This window comes from Carassius auratus, chromosome 34, assembly GCF_003368295.1.
Source record: "Carassius auratus strain Wakin chromosome 34, ASM336829v1, whole genome shotgun sequence".
NCBI classification, from domain to species: domain Eukaryota; kingdom Metazoa; phylum Chordata; class Actinopteri; order Cypriniformes; family Cyprinidae; genus Carassius; species Carassius auratus.
Window position 1 is genome coordinate 15,325,030 of NC_039276.1, and position 20,808 is coordinate 15,345,837.

At 37.3% G+C, this 20,808-nt stretch overlaps 1 protein-coding gene across 2 annotated transcripts in view; it reads right to left on the minus strand.

The window, feature by feature from the left end:
• Window positions 1-18,053, minus strand: part of LOC113053287 (glycogen synthase kinase-3 beta-like) — a 35,396-nt gene extending 17,343 nt beyond the window's left edge. Inside the window, exon 1 of one of the 2 annotated variants that reach the window (XM_026218196.1) lies at window positions 17,135-18,053. In XM_026218196.1, coding sequence (XP_026073981.1) covers window positions 17,135-17,222 — 88 coding nt within the window. In that variant the 5' untranslated portion in view covers window positions 17,223-18,053. The remainder of the gene's footprint in view (window positions 1-17,134) is intronic. The other variant, XM_026218197.1, reaches the window with a different exon arrangement.
• Window positions 18,054-20,808: the final 2,755 nt, after the last annotated feature.

Below are 20,808 nucleotides of genomic sequence, written 5' to 3' on the forward strand. Positions count from 1 at the left end.
GCTTCAGGATACAATGCTGCACTTTTGAATAAACTTCACCAGTCCTCATTCACTTTTATTATGTTACAAAGAGTGGCCAATATCTCCTTTTGCATTCCACAGAAGAATGAAAGTCACACATGTTTGGAGAGTAAATGATATGACCGAATATACCATTCAGAGTGAACCATTCCTTTAGCTTAAAAACCAAGACATCTTATCTAAATGGCTAACAGGACTGTTCTGTAAATTAAGACCAAACTGGGACACACTTACAGGCAAAACGGAAAAGAATATCTAGCTTGAGCTCACCATTTTACATTACTTTTCTTGGCAGACGTGTTCTCACAAAAGCAGCATAAAAGAAAGTGCATATTTGGCGCTTGGGAGGATTACTTCAGCTGGTGACTTAAGACGCTTACAATGCAAACATAGCACGTGTAATATAATCCTCAGCATGATGTGGAGAAGTTTTCAGAGTGACTTTCTTTCGTTCGGAGCTGTGAGAGGTAACAAACCCAAGAAATGAGTGCAGTGGGCCAAAAACGTAATGCCATAAATCTTTCTTCATTTAGAACATTACAGGGACAGATTTAAAGAAGTCATACAAATATTTACTACGTACATCACCTCTTACAAGACAACTAGGACTCGGCTGAATATAATATGCAATGGTAGAAATGCGTCAACAGATTCTGCTATAAAAAAAAAAAATTGTTCTCATTATAAAAAAAGAATATAAAATGACTCGATTAAATTTAGGTCTCTTGGATGAAAATCAGATCATATGTGTGTAGAGTGATGTATGCATGTGATTTATGGATCTGGTCCAGTATTAGTAGATGGTTGTGACTACTGGGATTAGCTTCTGAGTTCCAGTTCAAAATCCCTGTTAGCTCAGTTAAAGGTTAAACTGCATAGCCTCCGATTGTCTTGTGCCTCTTCAACCCACTCACACCCACAAAAGCCCCAACGAGCTTCAGATCAGGCCTCCGGATCACCTGTTTCCCAATTCTGCAGTTGGTTGCTGATTGTGTTGTAGCAGTGCAATTGTTAAAGAACAGAATCAGGTCTGGAGTGCAGCTTGTCCTCCTTCACCACTTGAGACTCAGGCGATCCCAACCGCATTGACATGCAGCTAGAGCCGGGCAAACACAATGATCTTACGATTATCTGTTTGACCTTTCCCATATCGAGTTTTAAAATCCCAAGATCGACTTTTTAATCAATAGCTCTTTTCAGCAGATTCTCATGAATCATTATCTGTGGCATGCCTCTAAATCTGCAGATGTTGCTGAGTCAGTGGATCCTGACGGCTGCCCCGTGCTCAGAGAGCAAAGACCTTAACTGAAATACTCCCAAATGACTCAAGGATAGCTTAGGATAGGATAGCCCATACCTAGACCCTTTTCCTCCATCTCCATAGCAACTGAGTCATCTCTGAGCCTGAGAAATGTTGTGGCCCACTTGCTAAAGGCTTGCCCACTCATCTGCATGAATACACACACACACACACACACACACACACATGCAGAGAGTGTGTCAAGGGTGACATTCACACTCCAAAAATAACACCATAAAATGCCCATGAGCGAACGCCAGCTCAAGTGAGAATGAAGATCTGCTGGAATGTCTAATGCAGAATTAAAGATCTGAAACTATGACGATCTTCATTTCAGTGTGAAACTATTTGCACGTCATCCCTTTAGTGTTTTGACATGAAGGCTTTGCTAAAGCCGTACGTGATCTTGTCAAACTGGTTCATGGGGTTTTCCTTTACAGGACAAGAAACTACTTCAAATATCCATTCCTCTGCTTGAATATGGAGGAAACGAGGTTTAGTATGCATAACAATGACCAATTCAGCCACACAACTGAATTGCAACCAGACTGCTCTAAGAGCTAAGAATCAGCGTATGAGAGTGATTTCTGAAGGATCATGAGACACTGAAGACTGAAGTAATGATGCTGAAAATTCAGCTTTGTATCACAGGAATAAATTACATTTTAAAATATATTAAAATAGAAAATAGTTATTCTAAATTGTAATATTTCACAATACTACTGTTTTACTGTATTTCTGTTCAAAGTCATTGGTGAGCATCAGAGACATTATTCAAAATCATTTAAAAAATAATTATTCCAAAATTTTGACTGGAAGAGCATATATAGGCAAAATCTTCCCAGGTATATAAATTTTAACGTCTAAATGTCTTTTTAATCACAAAATATTTGAACATTTGTGACCCTGGACCACAAAACCTTAAGTCTTAAGTTGCTGGGGTATATTTTTAACAATAGCCAAAAACACATTGTATGGTTCAAAACTATTGATTTTGTCTTTTATGCAAAATATCATTAGGATATTGAGTAAAGATCAAGGTCCATGAAGATATTTTGTAAATTTCCGACCGTAAATATATCAAGACTTAATTTTTGATTAGTAATATGCATTGCTAAGAATTCACTTGGACAACTTTGAAGGCGATTTTCTCAGCATTTAGATTTTTTTGCTCCCTCAGATTCCAGATTTTCAAATAGTTGTATCTCGGCCAAATATTGTCTGATCCTAATAAACCATACGCCAATGGAAAGCTTCTTTATTCAGCCAAAAATGACACTTAACACATTTACACTTTAGACTTGATTGCAAGGCTGCAATTTATGAAAGCTTTGCTCAGTTAAACCCAACAGAAAGCTGCCAACAATAAAGAAACACATTGTGGATGGAAACTTCATGATAAACCAGGACTGATTTCTCAGTTTCATTGTATGCATCAATTAAGGCTAGAAATGTATCAATGTGATTAACAAACCATATATTGCTTATTCAGGTAAAATGTTCACATGAAATCAACATGGTCTTTACTTTCTTTTATAATTGTTGAAACACATCAATATTTCTGGTGCCACCGATGGATTAAACAATCAGTGACTGTAAACTGATCCAATTCAGCCACTTCTCTTCTCCTGTTTTCCACTGACGTAAACACTTTATCACTTCTGGCTGTGATGAGCCATGTTCAGATGTTACCTCAGAGGTATGTGATGTTCAGAGCGATAGAGAAGTGAAACTAAAGGACACAAAGACAGGAAGGCCCTATCTACAGAGAACATGAGTAAACACGCACCCAGAAATCAACAAACACACAGCAGTCAAGAGCAGGGTCTTAATGTCTGAGGAATTGTGGATGATATTTACAGTATTTCTGCTTTTGCTCTGAGCATCATGACCCATGTCTTGACCTGTGCTCACAGAGAGAATTGCATAGATGCTAGTTTCTTAAATCACAGGTCAGAGACACACACACATCCAAACTGTGCACATGCATAAATCTGTGATATTTAAGCATGGTAACTAGAGGTGTAACAGTACACATATTCATGCCGAAAATGTTATGTCTTTTGGTTCATGGTGTGTACTGAATCAAATTTGTGTTTAGGGAATAGCGTGACTATTTTTCTGGTTTTGAAATACCACGGCCACCTACTGGAGGAAGAGCGGGACATCCTTGCTAATTTAGGACAGGTGCTCTGTAATGTCCATTTCCATTGTAAAATCAAGTCTGCATGTATGCAGTACTACCTCTCCGTATGGTTACAGAGACGGCGCTCGTCTGAAACTTGGAAATCTACTGATGTTTATTTTTTAAATAAAAATGTGAAATGAAAGAAAAATAAATTAAATATTGAAATTTGTGTGCTGCATTTTGGGTTTTCAGTTTTATTTTCCGTTTTTGTGTGTTCAATATATCATTGAAATTTACAACAACCCTTCGGTTCATTTTTCTCTCCATAGGTGAAAAAAAAGGAACAAATGGACACAAAGGTACACAGACTGGCTGAGCACTACAGTGATTTTTTTTTAGGCCAAACATGACTATTTATTTTATTCTAAATGAGTGTTTGAGAATAATTTCATTTTTTTTATTATTATTATTATTCTTATTTAATTGCTGTGACACTCTTTAAAATGAGAAAAAGATGCAGTGTGCAGAGGTCAAATCTGCCGTTTTAATTTCAGCAGCCCACAGGCAGTCGGTCTTTAACCCCAATTACAGAAGAGGGTCATCCAGGACACCTTCAAAACGTGACATGCCACAGCGCAGGTAGAAATCTCTTTCTTTCCACTCATACACACTGCAGATGTGTGGGAACGACTCTGGATTGGTGATTGGTAAAGGACTTGTGACAATTAACCACACACAAACACAAGTACTTAGTGAGATGTGAGAGTGTCGTACAACCCTTGGAAGAACACTTTATTGCAAATCATCACGTAATTACAGTTTTTAAATGAACTCTATTATATATTTAATACACCTCTTCAGGATGACACAAGACATCTATGCTTCACATTAGGGTCCTGATCAACCTGTGCCAGTTTATTCGATGATAATGAGCCACTGACTGTACAGTATCCCTTACATAACTCCACCAGTTGACATGTTTTCAGGGAATTCAGCAGTAGTCATCACTCATGACCTCACTTTCCCTCCGAGCCAATCAGAGCTCAGCATCTCACACTGAGTGGGCTGGCATGTCTGCATCACTCCGCTGCAGCTAATGTTTAATCCTGCTCTATAAATAAACTCCGATCGGGCAGAGAGTGGAAGACATTGTCTGAGAATGGCATGTGGCTGAAATCATGATCATGTGTGTGTTTGTGCCTGTGAATTGCTGTAGGCCAATTCAGCGCTATAACAGGGTTTGTGTGTTGAGACCACTCAAGTGTGTGAGTTCTCCACCTGTTTGCCAGATGACCCCAAACCTCACTCTCAGGGCGATACATTTCCCAGTCCCATTCACACTGCTAGATTCCCATTTTCTTGCTTTCCTAGTTCTGGTTCCCCAAGTTTTCGCTAAATCTATATTTGTATAGTACCTTCTTATTCAGTTTTCAGATCGTTGCTGATCGTGGCACTGCCTTTAAGTGACATTTTGGATGTTCAGACCCCTTTAAAAACACTTCTTCTACTTGACAGAAGTGAGCTGTTGTTGTACATGTATGTAATCAGCCCAACAGATAAAAAACATGCAGATAGTAAACAGGAGTGTGTCCTACTTAAACAGCTCCTAGTTGAACATGTGCTTGAACACCATGGATCATACAACCTCTGAGTAGGTACTTCTTTCGATTTAGTACTTATTATTAATAGTAAAATAGTATGAATGTAATCAGGACGTATTACTTTTGTCGAGTTGTCTTGTGTCACTGACACTCTTAAGGCTTTTTTTCCTGAGGCTAGTGCAGTTTGAAGAATAAGTGTTGAAGAATGTTGAACTTTGGGTAAAATGCAGCACTTATCACTGTCATTTTTTGTCAGCTGACTAATCACAGTGGAAGAGAGGCGGGACTAATACCCCCACCCCCCTGCTTGTACTATGATTGAACAACAATAGCAAAGTTAGTATTGCTTGTCTCTCAGAGTATTCATGTTTTACCAGATGGAATATCCGGACTACCACAATAATGTTGTGAAAAACAATTCTTGGAGAAGTATCTGCATCTGCCATATTACTTCAGTTGATATTATGCCCTTCATTGGATTCAGGGTACATTAGTTCATGAATTAATGGGAATCGAACCCATGACCTGTTTGAGCTACAGGAACATCACTACACTTTTCTTAACTTACACATAATCGCAGGACACCCTGCAAACTCATATAGCTGAAAATCTGCAACCAGCGTCGAAAATCGATGACTTCCGGCTGCTTTGTTGCTACAGATCACTGTATGTGCTGAAGGACCCTTTATGACTCTGGTCTGATGTGAGATTTTTGGTTGATGTTTTAACAGACAGCCGGTGTCTAACTGCAGGGCAATGACACACAGAGAACCAGCGGGATACAGGACAAACACACACACACACACACACACACACAGACAAACGCACGCAAAACTTTGATCTGTACCAGATCACTACTGCCCTCCTCCAGACTGTGTGTGACAAGTATCTGTGTGAACCACATGCACAGTATGCAAACCTCTGGCCACCCATGTCTGTACAGTCACCAGCAGATTATTCTTGAAATCTAATCTTTCTGACCCCAACAACACACACACACACACACACACACACACACTACACAATTCAAATTGGCTGCCTCAGCTACTAAGGTCATCCAATGGTCACACACATGATGAAAGGCAAAGACACATAAGAACGAGACAGGAAACAGCAGCGGTTTAGGGAAGAGGTTCAGGATCCTCCACTACCTCCACAAGCCAAAATTACCATAAAGAACAGAAAACAAAACAGCAGAACCCACAATCAGAGCTAAAGGGGAATACATTTTATAACAGTGCTGTTAAAGTCCATTGTTCCTTTACCAGGGTTGGTTCTAAAATTCTCAAGCAACTTAATTTAACCAGAACCAGAACTGTTTTTTTCATTTTCGGCTTTCACTCAATCAAACATTTATCAACACACATACAGTACATAGAGCACATCAGCCATGCTTGCTTGGCATGTGAGAACTAACATCATTGTGAAATCCATGGTCCAAATCTTCAATATTAATAATCAACACAATATATGAAACTTAAAATCATTTAGCAGACACTTTATCCAAAGCTCCTTATGTTGTATATAAGGTACACACTTTGACTAGTTCTTAACATTCCCTGGGAATCAAACCCATGACCTTGCTGTTGCTAGCACCATGCTCTACTGTTTGAGCTAATTGAACATGCTACCATCTCATCGGCTTCTATGCCATGTCATGTATCTTTTTCTCTTTCAGAATAAACAGACCAATTACTTGATGCTGGAAACATTTCACAGAAATGACCTTAAACTTTAATGCTATCGTTAGGTATACTACTTATATCATATCAACTTGTGGAAAATGGGCATCCGATGACCCCTTTAAATACTATTGTCGGAATGTTATTATGTCACTTAGTATGCTAGAGCTGTTTTTATATCTGAGTGAGAGAGTAAGTGTGTGTCAAGGAACGGAAATATGGAAGACTTTCCACATGAAAAGTGCAGCTTTGATTGGCAACTCAATCTGAATTTCTCTCAAGCACAAGTAAACATTGCTTCAAGGCATTATAAAACAGTAACAATCACCCTTTTATCCCTGCAGGAGTGTGTATTAATCTGTGTTTTCGTGCGTGTGTGTGTGTGTAGAAATTGTAGAAAGTGTGTGTGTTTTATTTAAAGGTCAGAAACTATTGGTTACATGAATAAAATCACAAACAATGGTACTTGTAAATTAATTGTATAACTACAAATTGATTAATTCATGTTTAATATGTTTGTTTGTTTTGGTTTTCAAATGGATTATGAAACTTAAATACAGCTCTAAAAGCTCTAAATGATTTTCAGAATTGTTGCAACTCATTTGCTTTAGACCATCTCCAAACTCATACACTCTTTTTTCATTTTACAAAGGAAATTGCAGAGATCTCAAAATGGGTACCAAGGTTTTCAAGTCATTCAGGGAATTGTGTATGGGGGAAGTGAGAGAGAAAGAGAAAATGTGAGGAATGTACTGACCCGTAATTTGGGTTGCTGCAGAAAATCTGAGCTGGAAATGCAGATTTTATCTCCTGGTCCATCTCAGTGAGACAAAAATGTCCAACCATCTTTTTAACATGTCTCTTCATATATCCAACAGAACTAGGCCAATGATGGGGGTGAAAAAAGGAATTACAAAAGTATTTTTTTAGGCAGAAAATTGTACTTTTTTTGATTAGTTTAAAATTTAGTACTTTTACTCAAGTATATTTTAGGTGTTATATCTCTACTCCACCATTTTCCCTCTGTTTGTGGTCATTACATATGTGTTTTAATTTTATTTTTATCCATCAACATGATGGATAGTGAGAGGTTAATCGGTCTTGTGACTCTCGTCAAATCAAATTATGCATAGAAAACTTTTAGTGCCAACTGGTTATAATCCTGGCTGCCCAGAAGTGAATTCTTCAAGAATTCATTCAGTAATTTTCAACATCTTCCTCTAATATGTCAAGATATTTCAGAAATTTCAGACTTCTGCTTACTAAGTGATCTGTATGCTAGTCTTTCTACAGGGCCTTGAAATTTGGCTTGATGTTGTGGGGGTAATGCATACAATGTTAATAACTCAAGCAAGTGTCACGTTTATAATGTGGTAAATTCCACTCCCACAAACTTCAGTATATAAGGAGATGTGCGATCTGCAAAGAGATGTGGTTTTTTAAAAAAGTTTCCCCGGAAATACTTTCCTATTAGTGCAATTATTTGCTTTTGAATTGTATTATGAGCATAAAAACTTGAGTAAATGTAGGATTATAAAAGGTAGGGGATGATGCCCCTTCTAGAACAATGTGCTTTTATGTCTAAATTGTAAAAATTATCATGTTCTCATTTCTTTATCACAAAACACTAAAGGCCCATTCACACCAAGGACGATAACTATAAAGTTAACGATATAGTTCTAAAAATCATTCGCAATATTAAAAAATGGCAGAGCCAACACCAAAACTATAACGATAAATACAAAGAGAAACTATTGTTGGAATCACTTTAAAAAAGCATTTTCTCCAGCTGTGAACACAAAAAAATTGACAGCCAATCAGGATCCATCCTGCTGTAACAGGATTGAGAATTTAAAGTGGCAGACAAGTGTGCGCTTAGACTAAACATGATATTGTTCACTGTTGGGGGGACGCTAATATGTTTAGTTATCGCTCTTGGTGTGAGTGGGGCTTAAAGGTGCTTTAAGTTTTTGACTCTATTAAAGCATAAAAATACCATAATATGTTTACAGATATTTAAGAAACGCCCTCGTTCATAGTCAAGTGCGCTCATTCCTGTTGATGTCATGTATCTGACAACCTTAAGGCGGGCATACACTGTGCGATTTCTGTGCAATTTCGGCAAGGTACCAACTCACACTGTGCGAGTAGATCGCATGCGATGTAAAGCCAAAGCTCGCGATTTTTGTGCGCTCACTGCACGGTCCGATCGTCGTTTTGCGATTTGACTGCTCACACTATACGCGGGGAATCAACTGAATAGAACTAGTTTTTCTGTGTTGTTTAGGTGTATTTTAAAGAGTTTGCAGTGAAAATTTAAACTGTCGGATGATATTCTTAATTCTTTATGACAAACAACAAAAGATATTGTGAAGTATATATTTTCTAAATGTTCAAATTGCAGTGTACAGCGATTATTATAAGGGGGTATAAACCACAGCTTAGTACTCACTACTCATGAGTATTTTTAAATAAGCTACTCTTACTCTCACTCAAGTAGTTTTATGGAAAAGTACCTTTTTACTCTACTCTAACTACATTTTTGGAATGTAATGGTATTTTTACTTGAGTATATATTTTTAGTACTCTTTCCACCACTGGCCAATGAGTCTGCTTTATTATGGCTTATCGCGGTACTTTGATTTCATAAACCGATCATTCTGTGCAGCACTGATTCATCTAGAACAAGCTTACCGAGAACTAAGGATTTTGTAATACACGGCTGTCGGTCAATAGTGGTGGGCGGGGCTACTGCAATCAAGATCCAAACCACTCGTTATTTGAGCCTGTTTTGGTTTTATGAAAACTTTAAAAAAAGACTCTAAGTTTGGCTTCCAAGATGGCTGTGTACACAATTCCAACACACATTTCTGTCCAAACACCTTGTCAAAGTGGATTTTGCATAATAGGTGCCCTTTAAGAGTTGCGGTGTGTACAGAAATAACAAAGGCTAAAGGGACAACAGACAAGTTTACATGGATGTCAAGCACTTTAAAATGCTTTCTGTGTAGATCAAGCAGACCATAACTGAAATGCCACTTCCCTATAGTCATGAACTATGGCCAGTGTTACAAAATAAGCCAAAATCCTGATGAGAGATTAGCTAAATGTAAAACAATAACCTTCTTCACTATACTGAGGTATGTAACACCGCTGTACACTGAGTTATTTAAGTTCAACAGTCCAATATATGCAATAATTAGGCTTCAGTTTCTTTATGATTTAATTCCTCTATGGAGCCCTGATGCACTCAAACTTTATTGACATTTGGGAAACACATTCTGTGATAAGGCTGAAACATCAATGATGACAAAAAACATCTCACTTCTCTTTAACCAGAGATCTATGATCAAAGTCAGATCATTTCCTGACGTCACTTTGTATCTCCAGGACAGCAGCAGGAGCGGTTTCATCTTCTTATGTACATGACAGTCAACATTACTAAAAACCTGAACTTGCACAAAGACTTCCCAGAAAATTCAATGACATCTCCCTGGCATAGTAACTAGCTCTCAACTCTCTTTTAATTCTGTTCCATCACCAGCCATTCATGCATGACATACATTAGTGTCACCCCCGACCATGAACAACCCCGCTGAGATCAAACACACACTCCACACTCAGACCCCAAATCTGATCTGGATGTTTCTTGGTCACATTTTTACAAAAGACAAAAGACCCTCATGTCATTCCAATCCTGTAGTATTTTTTTTTTCTCTCCATGAATAACAAAACTGGAGGTGTACACAACCGTTCAAAAGTTTGGGGTTGGTAAGATTTTTTATGTTTTTGTCAAGTCGCACTAAAGTTATTGTTACATAATAAAAATACAAAAAAGCTGTAATATTGTGAATATAGCTGAATTTCTAGCATCATTACTTTAATCTTTAGCGTCACATAATTCTTCATAAATTATTCTATGCTGATTTGGTGAAACATTTCTTATTATTAATAGTGTTGAAAACGGCTGTACTGCTTAATAATTATGTTGAAGCAGTGGTACATTTGATTAAAGGAATCTTTGTTGACTAGACACAAAAACATCTTACTGACACAAAATTTGATGATCCATTTGTAGTACATATTGTAACTTTGACAGCATAAGTCAACATCCAGTTTTGCTATATGGAGAAAACGAGCTCAGACATTGTCTAACATCTGTGCGTCTCACAGATTCAAGTAAATAATAAAAGATCAAAAGAGAAGAGTACATGAGGACACATTGTCCATTTCAATTATCAACTATCTATTTTATAGGGTCATCAAGGTGCTCAGCAAACGTTAAAACATGTTGTACTTACTTACTAGCAATGCATAATGTTTAGCAGCACCAAATTATTGTATATCAGTCATTCAAATCTATTGCTAACTGGTCTTTCGGTGAATGCACTTGACCTGCGAAGTGATATTACATAATATCCGGGCACAAAGCATTCTAGAGTTGTTCTTTGAACTTAAGACATGTCATCTTCATATGGTCTTATCAGTGACAGCATACAGCTGCCTGGAAATGTAGGCTATCTGATCATCAACACAAACGGTCTCTGGTAAGAGTACACAGTACAGTTGCATCACATGGCCTAGATCAACACCATTTAAATCTAGCTATTCTATCACTTACACATTCTTTTATCGCAAATTAAGCTACCATTTCAAGTTTGAATGGTTTTTTCACATTTTTTCATAAAAAAAAATAAGAGAGAGAGACTGGGTGTGGAGAATTGCCAATATAGAGTACGTACAATACATGTACAGCTTAGTGAGCCACACCCTGGAGCTGAGCTGCTCATGGCTCGCTCTTCCCCTTTTTCTTCTCAGCTCCCATCCCCCAACACTCACTGAACTCACGGTATAGGAAAGCGGCAAGGGGCCCCTGGACCAAGAGTTTGCCTGAAAAGGCTGTGATCCTAAGTAGGTGGCTTAAACTTTTGCTAAAAGAGCATATTATTTGAGTAATGTGCACTGATATTTTGAGTGTAACATATAAATTTGAAAGATTTGAATCCACCTTTTACTGAACCACTTCATTTCTTAAAGATGAAGAGTTGATAGTTACATTCATTTTTGTGAATAAGTTCAAACTGCTGGTGAATCTATTCGTTTTATCACTCAAAAATGTTCCTGGATGTTGCCATGTGGTTTATAATTTAAATGTTTTAGCAAATTATAGCCACATTTCACAGCAAATGCATAAATGTATCCAAATATGACTTTATCTTAGCAATATTAGCCAACCCTAACTGTGAAAGAGGAACAATGCCAACTAAAGCCATATGTCTTCTGCGGCCCTTAATAGTTTAACACTATTTTTTTCACTAGAGCCTCCTGTTCTTGTCATTGAACACAACCATCAATCAATAACATGATAAAAAGAGACACCCAAGAAGACAATCACTAAACGCTCGGCTTTATGCCGTAAAATTAACGTTGTGTCCATTTACACAATAATATGGTCAGTACACTGGCTTTTAAATGCTAAACAAGGATCTCATTGTCCCTGGACAGCTGCCTTTTCCGGAAAACAAACTGAGAAGAGGGGGTTGGGGAGGCGGGCTGAAGAATCACACGTCCCACTTCAGAACCAGCTGCTACGGCCGACCACTAATGCAGTCTCCTCAGATCAGCTGCCAAGTCACACACATGTGCACGCTTGCAAACGAGAAGAGCCGTGAGCAAATCTCTTCATGAGCAAGAGAAAAGAACACAACATTTTGAGAAAAGGTGGCTTCATTGGAAATACAAAAAAAGAAGATGTCACTTATAGTCAACAGTACATGTAAAGAATTTTGTGTTTGGGCAGAAAGGCGCATGAATTGTGAGCACTGGTCTGCACCTACCTTGAAACTTATCCTACCATGTTATCATCACAGCCTGCAATGTCCAGCTTTTTGAAGAACACACTCTTCTCTTCTCCCTAGGTATTCATCTGACTCATGGGTTGCCTTCTTCCAAACCTAGTACTCCACAATTTGTCATCAATTAGAGAATACTTGGTTTCAGTATATCTGTCCAAACAGAAACCCTGTGTAAAACCTGTTGGAACACGTCTGTTGAGACTGACACCAGTATGACAACATCATTGCTGGCATGTGGCGCTTGGCTTTTCTTGTCTTCAAGATCTCTGCTGAATGGAATTCAGTTTCACACTTAATAGCTGTTACTAAGGTGACCGTGTCACATCAATAGACTTCCTAAGATACGACCCAACAAGAAAAAGCAGCATGTGTATTATTAGCATGAACCTTGTTGACAAGGGATAGGGTAAATGAACAGAAGGAATAAGAAATCAGATTAATAGATTCATGTATAAGAAAAGAGTGAGAGCCTATGTTTCTGTAATATAGCATATACATAGAGTCAGCAGTTTCCCTTTTAGCCTCTAAGCAGTCTGTAAAATGGTCCTGTGGGAGCCTGGTATTTCTTCAGTTCCTCTCCTGACACACTCAACAGAATTTACCTAGAGGCAACGCACTCAATCTTAAAAACAAAAAACAAAAAAACAAATACAGAGACAGCTCAGCAATTAATACTTTCCGGAATTAGTTCAACTGTGAGGATGATTCTCTGATAAATACAACCAAGATGAATACAGCGTGCGCAAGGCAGAGCTGAAAGAGATTTCTGTACATCCCAGTTGTCTTATCATTACATGGGGTACATTACATGTCAGACCACCCAGTCAATTGAAAGATAAACTTCCCTTTACCTGTTGTCAAACGCTCATCTTGTTTTAAAAAAAAAAGGCTAATAACTTGATAACACTGTTTAATGTTTAATCATTATTAAAGTTCAAAGATCCTAAATGCACTTTAAGAATTTAATTGTCTTTAACAAAACAGTATAGAATACCATAAACATAATTATCAGTATAGGCCACATCCTTAATCAGTCTCATGAAGCCAGAAACTATAAAACTATCCTTTCAGAATCAGGTGTTCAACACAAAGACAAACAGTTCTCAAAGGAGATGAATTTTACTTTTAATTAAGGTCCTGAACTGAACAGCAGTTTGTTGTTAAGATCATTTACTTTGGAGTGTGTAACAGTTCATATCTGTTTTTGATTTCGGCACTTCAAAACACTTCCTGGCATCACACTTTGTAGAGCTCCACAGTAACTTCTTGTTGATGGTTTCATGAGACTGAAAGACAAGTTCTCCTGTGTTGTGCGAGACAAAGGCTAAGCTAAGCATATAAGCTATGAGAACTTTTGTGGCTTTTCGGAATGAATGCATGTCATCAGAAGGAACTGCAGTAAAATTCCTGAAGCACACTGTCAATCAACTGTAAATAGCACATTCCACTGGTTCACTCGGTCCCAGAGCTAACGTTAGATCCTGTATAAGTGCTCCATACATTGTGGCAAGAGTTCAACAATGTACACAAATTTCCTTTTAAAATTAATTATCACATACTGTAAAAACCAAACTTAGGATTTCTAAAAATCTCAATCCACATTATTTCCAGTTTTCACTCAACCAAACTTTTAATGTACTGTATGCATTTTTGCAACCTTAAATGGCTAATTCAGTCTGCACAATGTAAGGGTTATATTTACTGAACCCATGAAAGGGTTTGGCATTCACAATTTTCTTTACAGTGCTATTTCCTTTTGAAGCAGGAAGGACAGAAAAAAATTAATTCCTCTCCTGTTTCAATAATGTCAAAGATTCATGCATGACTTTCGTTTAACATCATGTATTAATCATCCAATGCCAATAAAACCAACACACAGACCCAAAAAAATGATAAAAATAAAACATGCCAATACTGACTTCCAAAAGCTGTTATGAGCAACAACAAAAAAAAGAAAAACACTGATCAACCTCAAAGGTATAAAGCTAACTGACATGGACTAGAATTTTTTATGTGGTCTTTAAGTGCACATATATCTGGAGTTTTAGTATGTTGGCAAAATGCAATATTTGGCAGACCTGTTCAAAGAAAAAGGGACTATTTCTATACTCTTCACTGCTGCTGAAGCAATAATTCCTCCATTCCATCTGTTACTGTTATATGCTACTTGGGATTGCAAAAGAAGCGATGGATGTACACGTGCAAAGGTACAAGGAGTTGTGCTGAGGGTGCAGGATAGCTTCCACACATCCACAGAAGCTGACAGAACCAGATGATAACGGTGTGGGGTAAAAGGGTGACACCCTCTTTACCAAATCCACAGAGAGAGGTGAAAGAGAGAGTGTTTTATACTGCTGCGGGATCGGGATGCAATTTTGGACAGCTAACAATTAACTCAACAGGGCAAATAAAAATTAAAAAGCATGTGCTGAAAGTATGCCTAAATTTGTTCCTTGCAATAAATAAAATATGATCATATATGATATGATCTTGATCTCATACCTTACAGTCAACATTAAATGTTTTTCACAACAATACATTTACATAATCGACTTTCGTAGGACGGGACTAAACTGTATCCATTGGGAGTTGAATGGATCAGGAAAAGTGGGCACTACATTTAAGGGGAGGGGTTAAAAGAAACGTCAGCTGAGAGTAAAAGACGTTTTACTGGAAGAGCACATAATTCAATTTTGATAAAAAAATTGCAGAGACAAATGTATTATGGAATAATATTTAGCAAATTACTCTCGCACAATAAGATCAGGAACATGCTTTTAGAAAGTGAATAGGGCTGATTTTGACTTCATGTTGACTTTAAGTGAATAATTATATATTATAACCCAAAATAACTATTGTCACACTGTGAATTAAAAAAAAAAAATTGTAATTCTGGACATATAGCAATGAAGTTTGAGAAAATACATCTGAATGGGCACATTCCTGTCTCTATTACTATAACAGAAGAGGGGACAAAACAACATCTGTCTGAACACAGATGGCACATCTGTAGTACCATAACAGCGACATCCATCATTGAGGCTGCAATGGCTATTGAGGTAAACTAAAATGAGCTATTTATGTGTTACTCGTGATTCCTGCTTGTGAACATTTTTGGGTCACGTGTGTAGTTTTAAAGGCTGGCCGAACAACCACTACTTCATTCAGCCCAACTTAAAAAGAAATGTACAGTACTATCAATCCGGGCAGTTCTTCTGTAGTGTTAGATAAATACATATATAGTTTAAGCATTGTACAAGGTAATGAAACCAAGAGTTGGTTAGGGGTGAGCAGGAGTGTGCTGGATCTGCAAAGCTAAATAAACACTCTTTAAAACCATATTATTATAATTAATACAGACACATGAAGTGACAATATGATTTCTTTTGTTGCAAAGTTCTTTCCATCTGGCTTTTCAAGGATGGTTCACTGATTGCTGTAGCTAATGCAGTGAAATTATGATTAGTATCCATTTAATTAGTAACTGATACAGCATGATCCTATATATTTTTTTCCCATTGCATTTTATTAGTATCTCTTCACATATTAACTATTTCCAACTAGTGCGTATTTCTATTTCAGATTTACAAATAATTAGTCCTTTAAGGACTTGGGGTGGGCAACATACCAGTAGACATGATAAACCTGTAGTAATCTGTTTAAATTATAGTCTTGATCATGGTTTTTAACTAATTAAATCTAGCATTTGCTTCAGTTTTTTTATAATGCTTAATTGAACGGTCAGTTTTTTTAAAGTTATAACTAAACCAATGTATTTCTTTTATTATTATTGTATTTTTTTACTGTAACAATGTACAATTTGTAAACTGTAGCATTACTGGTCACTTGGGACTGTCATTAGTAGCAAATAAATAACTAATAATATAATATTCAAGTAACTAACTGAATTGAAACTAGTGAAACTGAAAAAGTTACTAATCATTATTTGATTACTTAATTTTGAGAAATGAATACTGTAAACATTAAACCAAGCCAGTCACGATCTAATCACGTATTACTTAAGCTGTAGTACCAAATAAAAATAGCTATATTAGTTAATAAGTATTATCATTAATATCTGTAGTGTAACTAGCAAAAATAAAAGTCCCTAATCTAAAAAAAAAGTATGTAAAAAATAAAATAAAATGTTATAATGGCGAGCTGTTGTCAGCCTTGGTGGCTGTTCATCTCCAGACTGATTCATTCTAATACACTATAAAGACCTTATCTTAAATGAATGCAACTAAAGTTAACTCGCCACCAACCTGCCCAGAATCAAAGGCAGTCATGCCCGTTTAGCCCATGACAGGGTCATGTATCGGTTCTGCTGAGGGATAAAGCACACTTGGTCGATTTAAAATGGGGCACGTCGTATTTCACCCAAAGGTGACACTTGAAGACCCTCAAATCTCTGCTCACGTGCCTGACTGGCTCGTCGCGCCCATTCTCGGTTATTAAAGCGCCCAGGTTAAGTCAAACGGCACGAGCAGCCTCGCCAAAGCACTAAAAGCAGATTTCCCGGCGTCCGAAAATGACAGGCTACTTACTGCTGACTTTCATGCTGCCGAACGCTGACGGCTGCGGCACTGGCTTGCAGCTCTCTGCGAAGGAGGTGGTTCTGGGCCGACCGGACATTTTCCAATCCGAAATCCCACGCAGACGTCTCTCAGAGTAAAATACGACCGTTAGTCTTAAACGAATCCGTTTCGACCAGTGGGAAGCAGTTTGTCTACGACTTAAATCAGAAGGAAAATGGGCTAAAGCGGCTCGGCTGTCCGGGGTCCCTTCGCGATCGATTTATTCAGGGAACTTCTTCAGATCAGATCATAATTTTCCTGTGATTATCAGTTTTACCTTCAAGGATGAAACCTCAGATAAATTCGGTCATGAATTAAGACACTCATGAAATTGGCCTTTTCCCAGTTCCGCTCGAACGAAACCCAACGATCCTCGTCTCTTTCTTTCCCTCTGACAGGAACAGAGATTTACACAAAGAACACGGTCCGTGTCTAAAATACCCTCAAAACGCTGAGAAACTGAAGTGGTTTTTCATCACCATTCAGTATTTTTCATATACTGAGGTGGAGACCCAGTGATCCTGTGGCACCAGCCATGGCGGCTTCCTTGCTCTAACCAACGATACTCAGAATTTTCCAATTGCCAAATTTCAAGACTGATATCCTCGGCCGCCCCGACCCACTTAACTCCATGCACACGGATGACCAGATAAGAAATCCCAAATGTACACGGGTAGTTCAAGAAACGAGCCAAACGTGCGGTTCCGAAAGGAAACGGTGATCAGAATCCGCACGGTAATTCAGAAATTTCCTTTTTTATATCTTCTCCGTCGGTCTGTGCTCGTTCTCTTTGTCACTCCGGCCGAAGAACGTAAACTGCGCGATCTGCGCAAGGGTTGTGATAGAGTTGAACGGGAGCACAGCTGGGGTTACGCCACTTCGCTGCGTCAAGAATCAGAAAATGTGAACGCGCAGGAAGGCCCGTGGAGGTCGGCGCCAGCCAATCCGGCGCCTTTCCTCGTAGGTGGGCGGAGCGACGGCCAGACACTCAGCCAATCGAATGTGTGTGTCCGCAGAACACATGGCGTAATTTGCCAATCTGTGTTCTGCAACCACGCGCGGAAGTTGAAAGTGGGCGGGTGCGTGGAAAGTCTGATTGTAAAATCATCCAATAAGCGTAAGTAGGGAAATTAAACGGACCAATCGTGAAGAAGCATCAAAGGCGTAAAAGTAACCAAACTGCACTGTTGCTAGTCAGCTGAGCTGTGATCTATTCCGTCACCTGGCGCTTGCCAATCGTAAAAAAAGGATAAATAAATAAAATATTTGCCATTCTAAATGTAGGCTATACATATTACTCACGCTACTCACGATTATAATTATGTAGCCTATTTAGAGCCTTAGTATAATGTAATGTGTCTAGTTCCTTTTGAGCTACAAATAATAATATAGGCCTGCAAGTGTTCCTAATTAAAAAAAAAAAAAAGTATCTTAAATTAGGATATTTAACACAGGAGAATTGACAGGATGGATACAATGGTCACAAAAAGACTTCAACATATACATTTACGCTACTTCAAGAGAAGAACCCTAATCCTCCAGAATATATTTCCAATAGATATCACTTGCTTTCACTTTCAATATATATATGTTTGCATCCAAGTTATACGACATTTTGCCCAGTATATTCTTAGGTCAGCAACACATTGTAAGATTGGCAGTGAATGTGCATCTTAAACCGTGCTGAAAAGAGAGGTTTTGCAGTAGCATCCCAATGCTAAGACAGCAGAATTACCGTGACCTTTAAACGCTCTAGTTAAAAGAAATTTGTCATTTGCAAGTTTGTCTGGCTCTTACATACAAGCAGTTTCATTTTGAAACATGTTCTATTCAAATTGTGTCTGACATTAGCTGGTGACAGATGTGGGGCAGTTTTAAAAGCTCAAATGAACAGTTCATCAATGGTTGAGTTTGAGTATGCGGTTTGTGCATTCATTTGTATGGGTTTTGCATGAATGTAGCATTACATAATTTGCACACCAATGGATCCTCTGCAGTGAATGGGTGCTGCACCATTATATATATATATATATATATATCTTTTATAGTAAATACTGAATGTGAAATTTGACAAACTGGGCAGATTGGCAGATTCTCTCTTTCCCCCGGCCATCAATATTATTGTGGTTTTTTGAACTACGGTGAATATTCTATTTGTTATTCAGAATGTTTCACAATGTCTGCATTTATTTTCTGTTATCACTCTTTTCTGTGATGTGATCATGCTGCTTTGAGAACATTTTATGATGATGTTTCACAAATAGCCTACATTTGCAATAGAGCAAGTGATGCAAATAATGCAAGTTGCAGTTTTCTTTTTTTTTTTCTTAATGCAAATACTTCCTTGGCAAGTGTGGATGTGTGTTTGCATACATGCACAGATGTATAAATACAGTTGTACACATTTATTCACATGCACAACAAAGATAAACACACATCTCAAAATATGTTTACGAGAGGGACACACAGATATAAACATTCACACATACTAAAATATTTACAGAAATGCAATCCAAAAAAAAAAAAACATTTTAAACAAACAAAGATGCAGCTTCAGTCACATTTCCTCTATAGAGTTTAAATTAGATAAATATGGAGAAAAACAAATATATAACAGCCTCGGTAAACATAGAACTTCTACAAAATTCCACACACAACAAAAAGAATAGCCCAAAATAAGTACTACATTAAAACCAAGGCATGACTATGGAATGTTTTATGTAGCACAAAATAAGCATTTTAATAATGCAAAAAAAAAAAAAAGATTTATCAACTGAGAAGATTTAATTTCTAGGAAAGCCTTCTGAATATCACAGAACTGTAAGAGCAAATTCAACTGATCAAAGCACTTAGTAAGAATTCAATAGAAAACACAAACTTCAAAAAGCAAACTTCACAGCTGATTGTTTTTATTGTTTTGATTAGATTTTTTTTGTTTTGTTTTTTGTTTGTACAATATTTGCATGGCAAATCTCCTCATCTGATCTCTCTTTTAGGCTACACAGCTTTCCTAATAAATTATAAATAGGATTTTACAAAACAGCCATAACCCTCAGTTTTGATTTAGAAATGCATAAAAAGTGTATGGATATTTCTGAAACCCTATAATAATAGCGTTCTCAAACAAATAAGTGTAAACAAATACCTTTTTTAAGAAAAAGTCTTGGTATTGGCTCATTTTCATTATTTATACTACTACTTTATGGCCCAGTACATTATTTTCAGTTTAGTTGTTTTTCCTTTTTTATAATATACATTTTATTTCTAAAAATGTGATCGACCAAATTATGTGTATACATCTCCATCATTTTCAAACATATCTTTCAATATAAAAAAACACAGTATTACAGATTATACCAGGTTCAGTTTGACATCCGAAAACCTGAACCTTGCCAAAAAGAAAATAAAAATAAAATACTGACCTCGACTCATTAACTTTCCAAGATATTTTTGACTTTAGACCACCAAAAATGGCTAAATACATTTTATTAAACATGTAAGTTTTAAATAATAATGGCCATCACAGAAGAGGGGTATTCAAGTTTGTATGAAGTGCATTTTTAACATACAGGGTCAAAATGTTTGGAATGATTAAGATTTTTTTTATGTTTTGTAAAGTAATTTTTTTAAATATATATATATAT